Source organism: Drosophila rhopaloa, unplaced genomic scaffold (assembly GCF_018152115.1).
Source record: "Drosophila rhopaloa isolate 14029-0021.01 unplaced genomic scaffold, ASM1815211v1 contig_2, whole genome shotgun sequence".
NCBI classification, from domain to species: Eukaryota; Metazoa; Arthropoda; class Insecta; order Diptera; family Drosophilidae; genus Drosophila; species Drosophila rhopaloa.
Genome location: NW_025335083.1, coordinates 12,486,418 through 12,503,362, shown reverse-complemented (window position 1 = coordinate 12,503,362; position 16,945 = coordinate 12,486,418). Strand labels below are relative to the sequence as shown.

Below are 16,945 nucleotides of genomic sequence, written 5' to 3'. Positions count from 1 at the left end.
TTAATTGTTATATGAAACTGCTTTGTTTGTTTGCCTTATGCTATATTTCGTATTCGGTATGATTTTATGTACAGGACTCTGATATGGTAAATAATATAGCGACCTGCATGATGGTAAAGGGCGTGTCGTTCATTCCCTCGTCGAGAGTTCGCTCATAGGATGTCTGCGGGAATCGCGGTGGCAGATCGTTGACGTCGCGCACATTTATGACGATTGTTGTTTGATTTTCATTCAAACTGTCCGACGCAACCAATTTCAGTTCGTACTTTATGCAAACATTAAATAAAATATATGGCCAACGGAAAATTGGTGGGGGAGAGAACAAAAAAGTAAAATAAACAACGAAATTAAACAATAAATTTTAAATGCACATAAATTACGAAAAGAACATAAAACTATTGATTAAAATTAAATGAAAGTTCGCTTTATACATGTTGAAGATGGACCGAATATCTTGTATATCTTTTTCCACTCTTGACTTGACAGCTTATTTGCATTTTTCATATTCAAATACACGCATGTTTACTCATTAAAATGCAATAATTTAATCGACTTATTCAATTATGCATTACAAACTGCATGGTAAATTGAAAGTATGTACGATAATCGACATATTTTCAAGTCATCTTCATAATTTATTAATTTTTTATCGTTGCTTAATGATAAATCAATAGAATTACCATATATTTTTTCTGTGACCGCATTTTAAATGCTTTATGTGTGTACTCTGTAAATAAATTTTATACTTTTTTTCGTACCCACATTTTATACATTTGTCCACTCTGGAATGGACAACATTTTTTTAATTGTTCAATTACTTTTCTTCATTTTTTTCACTAGCCTTAAATCAAACGAAAAAGCGGGGAATGGAACAACATGCAAATGGCTTCAAAAACATTTATATTGCATTCTCTATACTTTAAAAAATTGCATTGGTTTTGTTTTTTCGAAACAAATCAATAAAAAATGGTTATTGTAAAGACCATTGATATTACAGGCAGTAAAATACCTTAAATATGTCAACTATTTATTAACTGACTGAAAAGGGGAATAAAAATGGCAATGAAAAATAAATTCAACTAATAAATTTTAAAATCATTAAAATCAACCTAAAAAACCTAAAAAGCTGTAAAAAACATGTCACTTTAAAAAAACATTCTCTCGTTCTAAGTGTGGGAATGCTTTTGTGCAATTGTGATTCAGGCAGATTTTGGGGCGGGGAAAAACCTTAAAGCAAAAACTCAACACATGCAATAAAATCTAGCGCAATGAAAACACTACCGAAAAAACAAAACAAAAGTTGTGAGCTAAGTTTTCGATTGATTTTGTATCATTCATTGACCTGCAAGACGCGTTTGGGCAAATTACGATCATCCTCTTCGGTAATCTGGGTACGATAAGTGGGTCGCTCAAAAACGGGGGGATTATCGTTTACATCCTTGACATGGATAATCACGGTGGTGTAGTTCTCCTTCAAATTATCTGAGGCCGCCAAACGAAGCTCGTACTGAACGCGCAGAGGGAAAAATGTATCTTAAAATGTCATCTATGGGTTCTTAATTACTTAAATAATTTAATTGTATTGGTACTCTATTGAATGACCCATTAATGTATATTCTTTTGTCAAGGGACCTATCGTTTTTATCTATGTTAATATATACTTATATATTTTTTCAATTAAATGTTATAAATTCCCTCTTGTGTATATTTAAACATTTAAGATATTACACACTTGCACATTTATTAGAAAATTCATGACTGCGATATTAATTGTGTAACATAATAATTGGAAACATTTGCATATTTCTTGGGAAAAGTTTCCCTAGCCGCATTTTAAAGTCTCGAAGATTGAATGACTGACTGACTCTGCACTTTTGCCAATTGTTCGAATTGCAATTCAATTAATGGTTGGCCATTCCTTTTCTTGCCTTCGGTATTTGACTTTTTGACCGCAGCTCGTGCAACAAAACTTGTTTGAACTTTTAAATATTTAAGCAGCCTCGCGGTGTGCGAAGTGTGTAAATTGAAATTCAAAGGGAGAGCGAGTTTCTTAATGAATTTTATAGTTGGCCAAGAAGAAGAAGGACTTAATGCCTGGTTGGGCAATGAATTTAATTTTGCTGCAGCTTTTTTCTGTGAATTTTGTAAGGCTAACTATAGCTTTGGAATCCGTTCCACTTTTAAATTCCCTCTATACAATAAAAAAAGTAAATTCCTGCTAGCTTTAAAAAATGTGTAAATATTTTTGGGAATGTAATATTGTAATCCCTGTTGTCCCTTATGTATTCTCAGCTTTCCAACGACATAAACAAATCTCACAGTTGACTAAGCTCGCAACGCTTATGTCATAAATATATCTGTGCTGGAAAAGAACGTTTGTCGATTACAGAGGACTCCTCTACGGGCTTCCACTTTGCATTTTTCATTTTTTTGTGTACGCGGTTTTCGTTATTTCCTTCTTTTTTTTGGGTTTTGGTTTTTTACTTACCCGGCGTCGAGTTTCGTAATCTAAAGCGCCAGCTACATAAATGGCACCCGTCATATTTTTAACCGCAAAAGCGCCGCCGATGTTGCCGCTTGTAATTTCATAGCGGATACGTGAGGCTGTGAAGGAAAGCGACAGAGAAAAATCAGGAAAAAGATGGAAAAAGGAGAAAAAGAAAATTGTGTGTGTAAGATAATAATTGCGGAATTTTTGGTCATATTTTTTGGGCGGGGAGCGGGACCCTCTACTTACACTCGTCGTGATCCTTGGCCGTTACAGTGAGCACTGTGTGCTGAATGTCCTCGTTCTCATCCACTTCGGCCTCGTACAGCGATTTGTCGAAATAGGGCGGATTATCGTTTTTATCGGCGATGCCAATGCGTATGAATTTGGTGACTGTCGATGGGAAAAAAGGCAGAAAAAAGGCACCATTTCGCTCTGTTAAATTTCTCGTTTTCAATTTGACACTCAAAAGACTGTTGGTACTTCGCAATTATCACGTACTAGACACAATGAGGAAAACTTTTTCCCCAGACAGAGCAACAATTTGACGCCTCTTATTGAGGCGACAAACATTTTGTTTGCCTTTTATTTAAGATCTTCGCCCCCATTTTCTTTATTTCTTTATTTTTTTATGCGTGGGAGTTGCAAACGCGTTTCGCATATTAAACAGCCTGGGATATTTTGGTTTTCCATTTGATTTTTATTTGCATGTGCGATGATGTAATTTATTTGATATTCATGGATTTTCTATTTGATCACAGACTTGAGTAAGCGGTAATGCGATTGCAAATGAATTCGAGCGAAATTTTATTTTCAGCCCATTTAAGCCTCTTGTCTCTTGTCTCAAGACCTCAGTCGCATAATTAACTATTATTACCGCTGGTAATGTCAAACAACACCTATTGTGGCTGTCGAAATTGCTTCGAACTCACTGAAATTAATTTCAAATTGCCCCACAAAGGCCACTCATTCTGCCCGAGTTGAGTCAAAATACACAGATGATTTAATATGCCAGGACGAGCAAATAGAACAAGGAAAACTCGGAGTGAAGTACAATAGTTGAGGCGAAGGACAAGACGAACAAAGCCACTGACAATGAGACATATCAGTGAGCAGAAATGTCAGGCAGACAGTAAATTACATATATCATTTATAATTGCACCAATAACAACGGACGACAAAGCCAGTGCGTTTTAATTAAATAAATGCAAAGACCATCGGACCAAACGAAAACCTGATTACTAAACACAAATCTAAGGGAACAGATGCGCCATGGATGCGACAAAAGTTTTGCCTCTTAACAGCCCATTTAGAACTTCGGAACTACACAAAGGAAAAATGTGTTACAAAATATACATTTTACTATTTAATTATAATTAATAATTTTTTGTGATCTTAGTTTTTGACACTCAGACTTTACATGGCACTTTAATGCTCATTTATTTTATTGCAAATATTTAGATTACTAAAAATATTATTAAGAACCCCAAAAGATATAAAAAAAAAATATAGAATGTCAACTATCAAGTCATACAATCAAACAAAATCAAAATACATTTTTCCACCTCAGGTAACATAACCATTACAGTTCACAATATAAGTAGCAACATTTTGTGAGATTTTCTCGCAGTATTTTAGTTAGGATCTCGACTCAAATGTTTCTGTTTATCAATTTACTTAGCAATGCTGAGAAGGACAACACAGGCCAACTTTCTCTTGTGCCTGTGTTGTTTGTGTTTCGGTTTATAATTTTGCTGCCTTGACTGGGCATTATCTGTGTGCAAGAATTATGCACATATGCTTCTGCAGGTTGACAACTCACATTGCAACTGGGCGCACATGGCGTATGTGTGATAAGTTCCAAGCCCTTTACATGCACCCTCCACATTGCGCTTAAATTAGCAAATGTTTGGGTCCAATTTTGAAATAAATTTATTGCAAAACATTGCTAATTACCAACTCGACTGTAGTTAGATTTCCTTGTGACGACATATTAATTAAAACTCGGCAAAATCCTACTGCCGGCATTAAATGCAAAACATTTCTAGCACACTTATTATTAAAATGTATGCCTTAGTCAAAGGCCTTGCATTTTCCAAATAAACATTTTTGTATTTCCATTTTTTATGAGTTCTGGCAATTCAAATGGAACTTTTTCATCCTGCCTTGCTAATTACCCATAACATCTCATTAAAAATAATAACATCTTCTTGCAATGGGATTGAAATTAAGTAATTGCAATATGATTACTTAAGTCTTTAATTGGTGGACTTCTTTATAATTAATAAGTGTCAGTTTAATCGCAGGACAACTGTTATCCTTCACCTCGCATAAATATACAGTTTTTCGCTTAAATGCGTTTTTTATCTGGCGTCCTTCAATGTATTTATACAACGCAGAGTTTTTCATTAAATTCCCACGGCATTTTCTTCCTTGACTTTATTACGTCAAAATTCAATTTACCTATATGCAGATAAGGTTGACTGTACGCGGTGTATGCAATATATATTGAATGCTGATGTTTAAGTTATAAAAATTTCATGCTGCCTCCTCATATATATTTTGGACGCAGATTTTTTCCGCATGCCAGGCACTTCTTTGAGTTCTTTTGGCTTGGATAAATGAAATTTTATGAGTTTTTATTAAGCACATTGCCGGGATGTGTGGAATTTAAAACGGGATATAAGCGAAAATATAATTTATAGGGTGAAATATTTTACAATAAAGAATACGCCCAGAGCCAAGTCAAAAGTTAACCCAATTTGTAAAGCTTTTATCCCATGGCCTTTATCGGCTTACGCTGCGAAGCCCGACCCTTGAAATACTGAAATACTTTATCTATTTATCTAACACCAATTTTATTGCATTCTTCAACCCGACCGCACTCCCATCAACTAACCCGAAATCAAATGGAAGTGGAAAATATATCCCATTGAGCTTTTGAGCTTTCTGCCACACACTCGCCCACTGACATTTAACGAATTTGATGGTGAATTGTGTGTGCAATGTTTGGACAGCTGCTGGGGAATCCCTTTGGAGGGGGATTCCCAAGGATCTTGAGCCCTTTGTGCGGCCATAAAAGCCGACATTGAAGCAATTCGGGGTAACTGCAGTCGAGTGGCGAAATCAAAGTCAACTTTATCACATATTTAGATCATGGAAAATGTGTCACATTCGCTTTCTCTTCAGCCAAATAAATAGTGTTCGATATGAATGGTTTTTTTTTGTTTTCTTTTTTTTTTTTGGTTTTTGCCCCGGAAAAGCTGCCACGCTTAGCTGCACAAATGCCACATGCCACGCCCCCCTCCAATTCGAGTGTCATAAATTTATGCGCTATTTTCGCTTGTTCAGGCGTTCCGCCATCCAAACATATTTATATATGTATATGCACTACGTGATGTGGCACAATGTCAAAATCAAAGACGCCATATTTTTAGCCAGCTTTCCTTAACAGTTTTCCCCAGCCCATTCCATTTTATTTTTCCGTTTTCGCTCTTCCTTGGTGCGGCAAAGTTTATCGACAAGTTTCGCACTTGAATGATTCTTAACGATATTAAATAGCACGGCGAAAATAAACAATAACACGAGCCTGGAGAAATGTTTTTATAATGTAACTTTTACCATCGAGGCTTTAAGATTTTTTGCAGGAGAACATAATAATATAATTTTGCATAATTTTTTTTATTATTTTAGTTTAAAATTGAGATATATTATATCATGTTACTATGAAAAGGTGTACATCACCTAGTCGTATTTTAAGTAGTCTATATGTATATCTCAGATATATAAGAATGAGAAAAGCCTTTTCAATCACTTAATTTTTAAGGGCAGCACTTCCTTCGCTTTCTTGAGGTAAAAACTAATTGGCCAAGATGCAGTTTTCCTTTGGCCATTTTATTTTACGACCGCCGCTTTTGCAATGGCAACACACAATGTACGATGTAAAAGGAAATCACTGACCATCCGCTTGTGGGTCTGGGCCATTAATGGCGCTTAATGTGGCCTGGCTATAAAGACAAGCTAACTGCATGTCCGAAGCTAATGCCACCGAAGGGGAAACTGTGGCATCTAAATTGTTGCAAAAATATTTTATTGCTATTCTTAAGCTTCAGCTCGTAAAAACTTGTTCAAATGCATTTTGTCGCTTGGCTGCTGCTGATTTTTTTATGATTGTGGTCTGTCTGTATGTCATTTTTCCTGTCTGTCCCACTGACTGGCAGCTGTTCCCTGCTGTTCGTCCTTCGTCCTTGGATTTAAAAAAGATATATGTATATATACACCACATGCCTGCAACAATGTAACTGCGGTTCATTCGGATATTTTGTGCGCCTGTCTGTTTCATTTGTATATGATTGTCCTGTTTGTGGTTATTGGGGTTTTTTCTTCTTTCCATTTCTGTGTTTTGTGTGTTCACACTTTTCCCAATTATCAACTAATTTGCGCTCCCAGAAAAAGATTTTAAGGGGCATTTTTTAATTAGTTTAAAGGCCAGGCGCAACCACAAAAGCCCATTAAAATCAATTGACAGGCAAAGGAACTCCCCCTCCTTTCCCTGAAAGTCAACAAGAAAATTTTGTCACGTACTAACAGCAAATTTATGAACCCAAAATTGGCAGGGCATTAATTGATAAAGTATAAAAAATATTTATATATAGGACCCAGGTGGATGATAAATCGTCTCGGAAAAATTCCCCTTCAAATTTTCTTAAAGAAATTGAAGCACCAAAGTGAATACTTAATGGCAAGAACCGACCCTAATAACATTTTGGGGCTTGCAAGGATGATAGCGACAAGAGGCAAACGAGTTTTCCTGGGGGCTTGTTGTGGTTTTTGTGGTCGGCAGATGGAAAGTGAGAATAAGAAACATTTCTCCCCCTGCTGATGACAGCCGACCAAAGAAGGGGGCAGAATCATGTTGCAGCCCCCGAAACAGTTGTCATCGGATTGTTCCTGCTGCATACGATTGTACAATTACCAAATGGCCATAATTTTGCTCTGACCAAAAACTAGTGACCCTGTTCTTGCACTTGACTTGTTTATGCTGGTCTTGGTCTCCGGCGAATTTATGCGGACAACAGTAGCAGCTTTTGCATAATGAATGGCCAAAAATGGGTTGGCCAGTTAGAGGACCCTCACAATGGCCAGTTGTCGCCACTAGAGTGGGATTCGTTCTCAGTTTCGACATCGCAAATTGACTGCCAGAAAACTTCGCCAGCTGTCAATGGAGTTTAAGGAAAATCAGCTGGAAGTTTTCTACACTTTGCAAACTTTGTGTTGAAAATAAGGAATCTATAATAAAATATCTATAGTATTATTAAAGCATTCAGAAGTTGCTGATAATGAAAACATGAAATAAATAAAAAGAGTTTCACAGTATATTAGAGAATATTTAAATTGTGTTGTTTACTTTACCAATGAAAACAATAACTGTTAAAATAAAATTAAAAAAAAAAATGGTACTTTTGCAAGCAGGAGATTAAGAACTTGTTATATTTGGAAGTAACAAAAATAAGGTAGTTTATATTCTCGTTCGAAGTTGATCAATATTTTAAATGTTATATGTTATATTACTAATAAAATAACACATCTTATACAATAGTTGGTAAGCTAATCATTAAAGATAAAACAAATACTTGTTTTGTTAAGAGTCGTTAAGTGGAACTATACTTAAGTATTTGTTTAGTAAAACAATTGAGTTAAGACAAGTGTTAAATTATTTTAAATTTTTGCAAGTGTACAGGAAAAGCAGCTCTAAAGTGTCGCCAAACTACGTCAAGTGGACAAAGTGCTATTTCACCGGAACTTGCAGCACACCTGCTGTCTTTTGGGCCCAGGGACGACTAATCATGCTGAAAGGACAGCGGCGGAAAGTTGCGGCCCTCGTGTCATAGTTTAAATTATGTGCGCAACTTTGTCGAAACTTTTTATAGCTTCCACAGCTTGCCAATCGAACGGTGTAAACATGTCGGGCATTTCGGCCCGTTCCCTCTATCACAGCATATGCTCATTGATTGGCCGCACTATCCCTCAGGTGGAAAGGCACTGGGACAGGGGAAATGCTCGTAGTTGGCCCAAATGCGTGCCTCGCATTCGGAAGACTCGTTCCGAGGTAAATGAGTTTTCCACCGCATCGCAGTGAAGCATTAAATTGTATCTCTCAAGCAAAACTTTCAGCACAACTGTCCAAGAATATTCCGGTGACTCCATCAGGTTCTCCAGCGAAAAGCGACAGGTGGACAAGAACGGGAGAATAAACCAATTTAAGTTTTCTGCCAAGTTAAATTCTTTAAGGCAGGCCAAAGCCCAGACAATGAACTCAACTCAAGCTAATGGAGAAAAGTGGCCAGCAAATTAGAATACTATTAATAAAAATTACTGGCCGTGTTCTTTGAAGAACGACTGCTTCTGCTCTTCAGCTTTTCTCCGGGGACTCAATAGCGAATGTCTGTCGGTAATGACAGACACCAATAACAATAGCAGCATCAGCCGACATTATACTATGTACAAATGGAGATAATTATCCTGCTCGAATGGCCATTAGGCATCGAGTGGCTGGCCAAACGAACTTTCAGCGTTTGATAAACTCAAATTAATTACATTGATTTATGCCAGGCCAGGGAAGCGAGACCAGAGTCACGCGTGACTTATCGACACTTGTACCCCGACTGACACGCCCAACGCCTTCGTGGCGAGCCTTTTCCCAGACGTCCTCGAAGTGGCGAGAAAGTGGGCGGAAGGACACCGGCATCAATCAATTTCTTGCAGCAATTTATCAAACTATTCCACTGAAATGCAATTTAAATTGTTGCCTAGTTTTGCGGCGGCACGTCCGCAAATTGCTTATTTTACTTTAGCTGTTTTCACTGTATTTATGTGGCATGGATGTGTCGTGGCGCATTTACTGTACGCGTACACTGTTCAAAATGCTCTCAGTATTCACTTTGGGATGCCTTACAATAATAACTCCGTTTTTTCTCTAAATTTTCTGCATAATAATAAACCATTTGCCTTTAGAACATAACAGAGTAGTTACAATTTTAGTAAAGATACTTTTTTTGGTTGATTAAATTAAAGAAGATATACACACATATTATTTTAATAAGAACTCATTCTATTTGCAGTGTACACTTATATTTGCTTCACTTTTTTCGAGAAATCGCATCAACAATGTCGTGCGCATGTTTTGTCAATAATATTTTCCATTTGATTGATGTTCTTGCCATAAAAACCATTGAAATGTGCTTCAAATGGAGATGGAATATGGCAGGGGTGAAGCCATCGATGGGGAAACGTGGAGAGACACATGCAGGATATGGGATGTGGTATGTGGCATGGGGATGTGGGCGGAGTGTTCATAAAAACGTCTCCAGTCTTTGGCCCTGTCTGTGTGGCACTGTTACTTTCAACTAGCAGATGGTGCTGGTGGGTGAACAATGTTTTGGCTTTTATGGTCGCAAATTCATTGTTGGTGCGACGAAGGCTTTTGCCTCTATCTACATCAGCCAACTATAAATATTGTTTATGCACGTTGTGGTCGGTGCCATATTACACAATGTTTGTTGCGTCTACAATTTCTGGTTTATGTTAGGTCGCCACCTAAGCATAAAATGGCATTAAAGATTTGAATTTAAGCGGGACTATCAAAATTCTGACCTGATGAAATAAAATATATCTTTTAATAATGTTTGCCACTAAGCCTTAACAAATAGTCTATATTAAATGGTGTCCTCCCTGTAAATAAACTATTATTACTCCATATCCAACACATTTTATATTTTCACATTCATATCCCGGCTCAAATATGCAATCAGTTCAAATAGAAGAATATTCATTTCGCATGAATATGGCAAACAATTCCGATGGCAAACGAAAATTCTTTTGCAACGGAAGCATGGCTTATCTGGGGCACACGGATTTATAGATATAATATTTTTGTATTCCTATTCCCATTTCTGTTTCGTTACAAATATGTGCAATGAAATTATACGTGTAACTGAAACAATGGGTCATCGAGTCCAAATGCTAGTTAGTTGCTCCGAAATATTTGTTTTGGGGCTTATATTTCATTGGCAATTTTTGGTCGAGGAAATGGAAATATAAGATATGTGCATATGCAGAACCATGTTTTGACTTTCCGTTGGCCATTCAGTTTTGTGTAAAAATTAAAGTGTGAACACCGGCTGTTGTACCACCTGGCGTATGCGCAATATTTGCAGTACCTAGTTTTAACTGTGTGTTATATTTTCCCTTTACCCAGAACACAAATCTATTTGCTGTCTTTGTGTGTGAGAGTGGCTAACAACAGTCATGCATATTTTTAGAAATTCTGTTTCTCTCCATACACCAGGGGGTTTATTTCCATTGTGTTTTATTGACCCTTGCACATGAAAGTTTCCGGCTTTCCTTTGCTTCCCCCAACGTTTGTTGTTTTCTTTGTAAGCTGCTTAAAGTTGAAGGGTATTGCACATAAAGTTAACTGCACCGAACTTTAGCGTCAAAGTAATTAAAGTTTCTGCTAGATGCGGTTAAGCGAAGTACCAACCTTACCTGAGTGCGGTTTTTATAAGAAAGTTGTGATAAAAAATGCGATTTGTTTACCTGCAACGAAATGAAAGGAGAGGAAATTAGTTTATTAAAACATCGAACAAAATGTAGTGTTTTATTTTAATTTGTATGAGACAGAAAGACTATTTTCCAATAACTAAAATCTAATTTGAAAACTCGTTAAAAATATATTCAAAGGAGGCAAGAACATGTCGTGTTTTATAAATAACTTCTGCTGCTTTAAGATGTATACGTCCGATACTTCCTTTTATAAACAACCCCTCAATTAAAAGCAAACTCAAATTTCCCAAGGCTATCATTAAGTGATAGTCACTCAAAGGAAGTTTGTATTTACCTAATTACTTGTAATATCTAATCAAAGTATTCTGTTACTTGCTATTAACGACTGACTTTAAAGACTTAAATTTCAACACCAACAGGTAAATTTTGACTTTTTGCATAGAATGTAATTCTGTGCCATTTTCTATGAAATATAATTTTAATTACATCGCTTTTTATTTATTTTTTTTCTTTTTTTAATTTATTTCATATTTTGTTTTGTCCAAAACCAGGAAGTCTGGTCTTGGCATTGAACTCTCTTTGTGATGTTAAATGGTAAGCTTTTGTGTTGAAAATTAAATTTGCAGCACAACGGCGTTTTCAAATCAAGTTTATTAATTCACACATTTGTTTCACTTATCAAGTACTGGTTATGTTTTCGGAACTCGTCAGGTTAAATAATTCAAAAGCAGCAGTGAGGATTTCTATTACTTGCATAAACTGAGCTTGACGTTGGCAACAATCACAACAAAGGTGACAAAAGTGACAATGAAAAGCAGGAAAACCAGAAATCCCGCTGCAACGATAAGGAAGGATGAAAAAAAAGTGCTTTGTAATCAGATTAAAAGTGGAAGAGGGCGAGGGCTTTGCCTTTGTTGGAATGATTCCTGACTCACCTTCCTTACCTTTCAGTCGTTTTTTTTATTATGTCAAGTCTGTTTGTTATGTGAACCAATTAGTGAAGACTTTGGGATTGCGTTTTATTTAATGTCTGTATTTTCCAGAAATTGGGTGCTTTCATTTAAGGTACGCCAACGGATCGTTTCACGCTTTCAACTGTATTTCATTAACTTTTATTTGTTTTAATTATCGCTTCAAAAATAAATAGGAAACAACGCTCATTTTCATTTAGCCGGAATGGCCAGAAAGAGATAGGGAGCGGAGGGCGAAAGAGACAGACGACTGTGTCGCTAAGCCAGCTTTATCCTAAGCAACAAAAAAAATATAGCGAGCGAAATAGCATAAAATATTGTAAAACAGCGCTCTCTGTTGCATTTTAATTACATTTGCATAAGATGCAGCTTATCTGCCCCTTGCCATGCTTCGCTGCAGCTTGCAGCTTGCGCAAGTTGCCAACACTAAAAACCTTTCGATTAAAAGGTCTGTTTTTGTTGCATATTCAAAACTCTAAAAACTTAAAGAGAGAAATATGTGTGAAAAAATACTTTTAATAAATAAAGGCTTTCCTTGGCAAGTAAACTGCTCAAAAGGGATAATAGCAAATTAAGTTTAAGAAATACCATTGAGAGAGTTTTATAATATGAATAGCATATTTTCTGCGACCCCAAATTTCACTTAATTACTTCCCGAAAATGTCACAAGTGCTGAATGTATTTCCTGCCCGCTCAAAAGTGACCAATCCCGACACTTTCACAACAACGAGTGTCATCCTCTCATGCCGCCATCATCATCAGCGGCCACGTTGTCATTTGGTGACAGTTTGTTCAAACAATTTGCACAAAAAACTCTGAGCATTTAACAAATACCCAGAGAGCGCAAATAACAAACAAAAAATGTCAAAATAGTTACAGCATTGTTGGAATGTGGGAACAAAAAATTCTGGAAAAACAACTGGCAACAAAAAAATGAAATAAATAAAAGCGAGTCAACAATCTCGCAACACGTTGCAAGTGGCAATGCACATTTTTATCAACATTCTGTGTGCGTGCTGAACATGAAAGTGGGCGTGGCACGTCCCACTGATTAATTGCACTTTGGTTTAAGAATTCCAGATGAAAAGGGGAAAATAATGGTAGTTATGGGTTAACAGCAGTACTGTGTAAATTACTAACAAAGTTTCTAGTATATATTTTATCTTTCGTAACGGGTAAGTACACTGAGATTTCTATAGAGGCCTTGTGCTTCGCTCAGAGGGCAGCCTAGTGGATTAAAGTCTGAATTAAACACAGGGCCTCATTTCTTTTTATTTCTTTTCGTTACCACACTCCAATACATAGCTCCAATCTTTGCCGGCCGCTATTTACCTTACGTGTTCACATTTAGTTCATTTGTTTGTGCAGCTTCCACTCAATATGTTCGAGGAGCCGTTTTCTGTTGTGGCTTATTTCATTATCCCAACCCACCCAAGTCCGGGTCGGAACAGGACTTGTATTTTTTCCCCACTGCCGCACAGTTGTGCTGATAGTGCACAAGGACGGAGAGAAAAGAATTCTCCGGAAGGTGGATTGTGGCCAGCAGTTCGGGCCAAGTCAGCTCGACTTGATTTGGCTTTGGGTGCGTGTTTGCTGAAGCTGACCTCAATGTCCTGACTTTCCTCGACTGTTCGTTCGTGTAGCAATCAGTGAACGCCTAGAGAATTTACTGCTCAATGTGCTGGTAAAATCACAGTCGCTTCAATAAAATATACACGTGAATGTGCCTGCCAGGGCCTTCCATACCCAATACAATCCTTTCCCTGTCCTTGGCAAAAGCTTTTTGCTAATTTGTTACCAGTTGGCCAGGTTTTTAAAGCAGCTGGCAAACTGCTGATAATATTTTCCACCCCTGCTCCAATTTGTTCTAATAAAATAAGCTCAAATTTCGAACGCTGCAAACTCAATTAGCTCTCCAGCTATTTTGATTATAAACTTTTATGAATTAGGCGACTCAATTGTGAGGCACACAAAAAAAAAAACTAGAAATTGAAATAACACTTGGGGAGAAGGACAAAGACCGCAGGGAGGTCAGAAGTTAAACGAGAGTCGAGGACGTGTCCGTGGGTGTGCGATAAAACGAAGATGATGCTGCTGCTCCCAACAATTGCACTCTTGGCATTGTGGTAGCCAGGAAGCCAAGGACAATAAGCAGTCGGACCATTATAGTGGTAATAATAGAGAAAAGTAAGCAATGCTGCTCGGTAAATGGAGCTTGTGTTTGCTTATAGACAAAAAGAAAAGGAATTAAAGTCCAAGAAGTCTCACCCAAGTTGATATATGCGTTGAACATTTCCAAAGAAATAAAGACAGTTTGTATTAAAGTTTGTAGACTTTAAGCTGTAGAAATAATTATTAAGTATTCAATAGTATATAAAATATAGAAACTTAATAATTGTAATCATTTTTATGTTTATTTTGATATATACTTTTTAAACTTTTTCATCATTTATATAAATCCACTAAAAACGATTGTTTTAAATCGTTGGGAAATATTTTAAATACAAGCCAAGACTGATGAACTGCAAATCAAGAAATGACTCGGCCCACACGGCGTATGCGTCATAAGGGCTTCGACGACACGTGCTTGGGCTTATCTAAGAAAACTTTTGGCCCAGCATTTTTATTGTCTTGCCTCACAACGAGAGTTTCCCGGCTTCCCTCGTTTTCTCTCTTCCTGTGGTCGCAGCAGGACCTTCTTCAGGAGATTTATACTTGTTATGAGGCCCGTGCTGAGGGAACTCCAATCCAAGTGGCAACACTTGAGCTCAATTGTCTGAACGTTGACAATGCGAACTACAGTCGAGGGAGGGCGGCGCCAAACAAGGATGACGACGGGGAAAATTTCTGCTTAGCTTTTACCGAACACTTTAAGGACTTCTTCCTTCACCTGCATCCACAATTAAATCATCAGCTCGATGTCAGAGATTTTCCGAGGGAGAAATCAACCACGACAGGAGTCAAAGGTCTCGACAGAGCGAAGACTTCAATATGTAGACAGAGAATTGGGTCATAAAATTGTGCAGCCGTAGAAGTTTTGCAGTTTTTGGCATTTTATGGCATTTCTAGCCAAAGTTTTGTTTGTATTTCTTTCCTTAGCAGTTGGCATTTGGTTGCCTGTATCAGTATCGGCATTTATGGCTTTTCTATTTGTTTGGTTAGTGATTTTATTAGTTTGTTTTTTCACTTTCATTTTATTATTATATTTCTATTTTGGCAGAAGTGGTTTTAGAATTCAAACCTGAAAATTTTTCAAAAAAAATGAAAAAATGTTTTGGTTTGACTTTAATTGAAGTTATCAAATGTTTGTTCACATATGCTATATTTAGTTGGATTTTAAACCGTTTATTTAGCTTTTAATTGAAGTTATCAAAGCCCCTAAAATAAATTACTTTTCACAGAGCAAAACTGTTAAAAGAGTCAACTTTTGCACGTTTAATTAGTTTGCATTTACGCAACGATTCTTAGTCAACAGTCGTCCTCGACACACGTGGCGTATGCGCAATGCACAATTGCATAATGACTTAATTAAAGTTTTCCCACCAACACCGCACCGGCGCCACCGCACTCAGATAATTAATGCAAAATCTTTAACACGCATTAACAATTCCAAGTTTGTCGGCGCATAATAATCAACTCAAGTTGTGGAAAAACTTTGCCGTTTATTATCATCATCGCCAGGTAAAAGCATACTGCACACGCAGATTGCAATGCATCTTAATAAGCGTTGAGCAGGGAAGTTGGCCCAAAATAAACGAAATGAAAAAAATATCTGGAGGTAGGCCAGATGAGGAAGTACAAGCCCTGAAGTCCACTCAACCAGAAAGATTCCCTCTGAACTTCTGTGTTCGTTTCTCGGCTCTCAGTTCACTTCTAAGCTGCTTTAAGTTGGCGTGAAAATTGTTGAGGCAAGTTTGAAGAAGTTTTCTTTTCTCCATTTCTTCCATTTTGGACCAGTTTCTTTGATCAATTAGAGGGAGCGAGAAAGCGAGAAAGGGTCTGTCTATATAGCAAAAATGAGTAGGTGGGCCAGATTTTTTTGGTTGCTGGCAAGTGTTTCTCACACCGGTGGGATAACGAGATTTTTTCGCCTATTTCTGTTGTATTTTCCTGCGCCTGTTTAAATGTGATAAAGGTTGCCGTGTGACAGCTGGTCGAGCTAATAAAGTTTCGCACAGATTGCGGGGGAAAAATGTAAGATATTACACGAGTAATAAGGAGATGAAATGCGGGATACCCTTGAAAATCGGTTGAGAAGTATAGTTGATTATTTAAGTGTTTTTTGTATTTACTAGTGGTTTTACGTTTTTTAAACTAAACATCATCAAGTGATTTTACATTACCACCTTTGGTTATAGAACGTTATATTAAGAAACCCAAATCATTGTACAAAACAAAATAATCATTCGCAAAAACAGGGTAAAATGTTATAGGAAACACAAATCCAATATATATATGCCACCATTATATTAAGACCCTCGTTGACTTGGCCTGCATTTGACATTACCTTTTGTGTCTGTCACATTTATAAAACTTTTCAGATGGTGATAATTGTCAAATTATCGCACAAAATGGCCAGTAAGCGAAAGAGATATACGTTCTATAGAGAAGGACAGAAGGAAAACCATTTCGGTCTGGGCAATCTATTGGCGTCGACTAATTGTAATGAATTTTTCAATTTTCCCAACCTCCCAAGCACGCACATGCGGAGAAGCTTGAATTTCCACCACGGTCTGATGAATGATGCACACTCGTTGCTGTCATTCATCTCTGAAGTCGGAAATGGAATCGCGTTTTCTGCGGTCAAAGTTGAAGTTTTGCCCACGTCCCATTTACAAGATTTTTCAATCCACTTTCTAGATGGAAAGGCTTGACTTTAATGAAACGCGATTAAAAATTAACAAAGCGAGAGTAAAACTAA

At 37.1% G+C, this 16,945-nt stretch overlaps 1 protein-coding gene across 14 annotated transcripts in view; it reads right to left on the bottom strand.

Moving 5' to 3' along the window:
* The window catches only part of LOC108052732 (neural-cadherin), a 135,762-nt gene that overhangs the window by 19,468 nt on the left and 99,349 nt on the right, over positions 1 to 16,945 (bottom strand). For 8 of the 14 annotated variants that reach the window (XM_044459582.1, XM_044459581.1, XM_044459579.1 and 5 more), the window contains 3 exons: positions 2,738 to 2,881; positions 2,489 to 2,604; positions 1,343 to 1,507 (listed from right to left, as the gene is read on the bottom strand). In XM_044459582.1, coding sequence (XP_044315517.1) covers positions 1,343 to 1,507; positions 2,489 to 2,604; positions 2,738 to 2,881 — 425 coding nt within the window. Of the gene's footprint in view, positions 1 to 103; positions 266 to 1,342; positions 1,508 to 2,488; positions 2,605 to 2,737; positions 2,882 to 16,945 lie in introns of all 14 variants that reach the window. The other 6 variants (XM_044459584.1, XM_044459591.1, XM_044459585.1 and 3 more) reach the window with 1 other exon arrangement.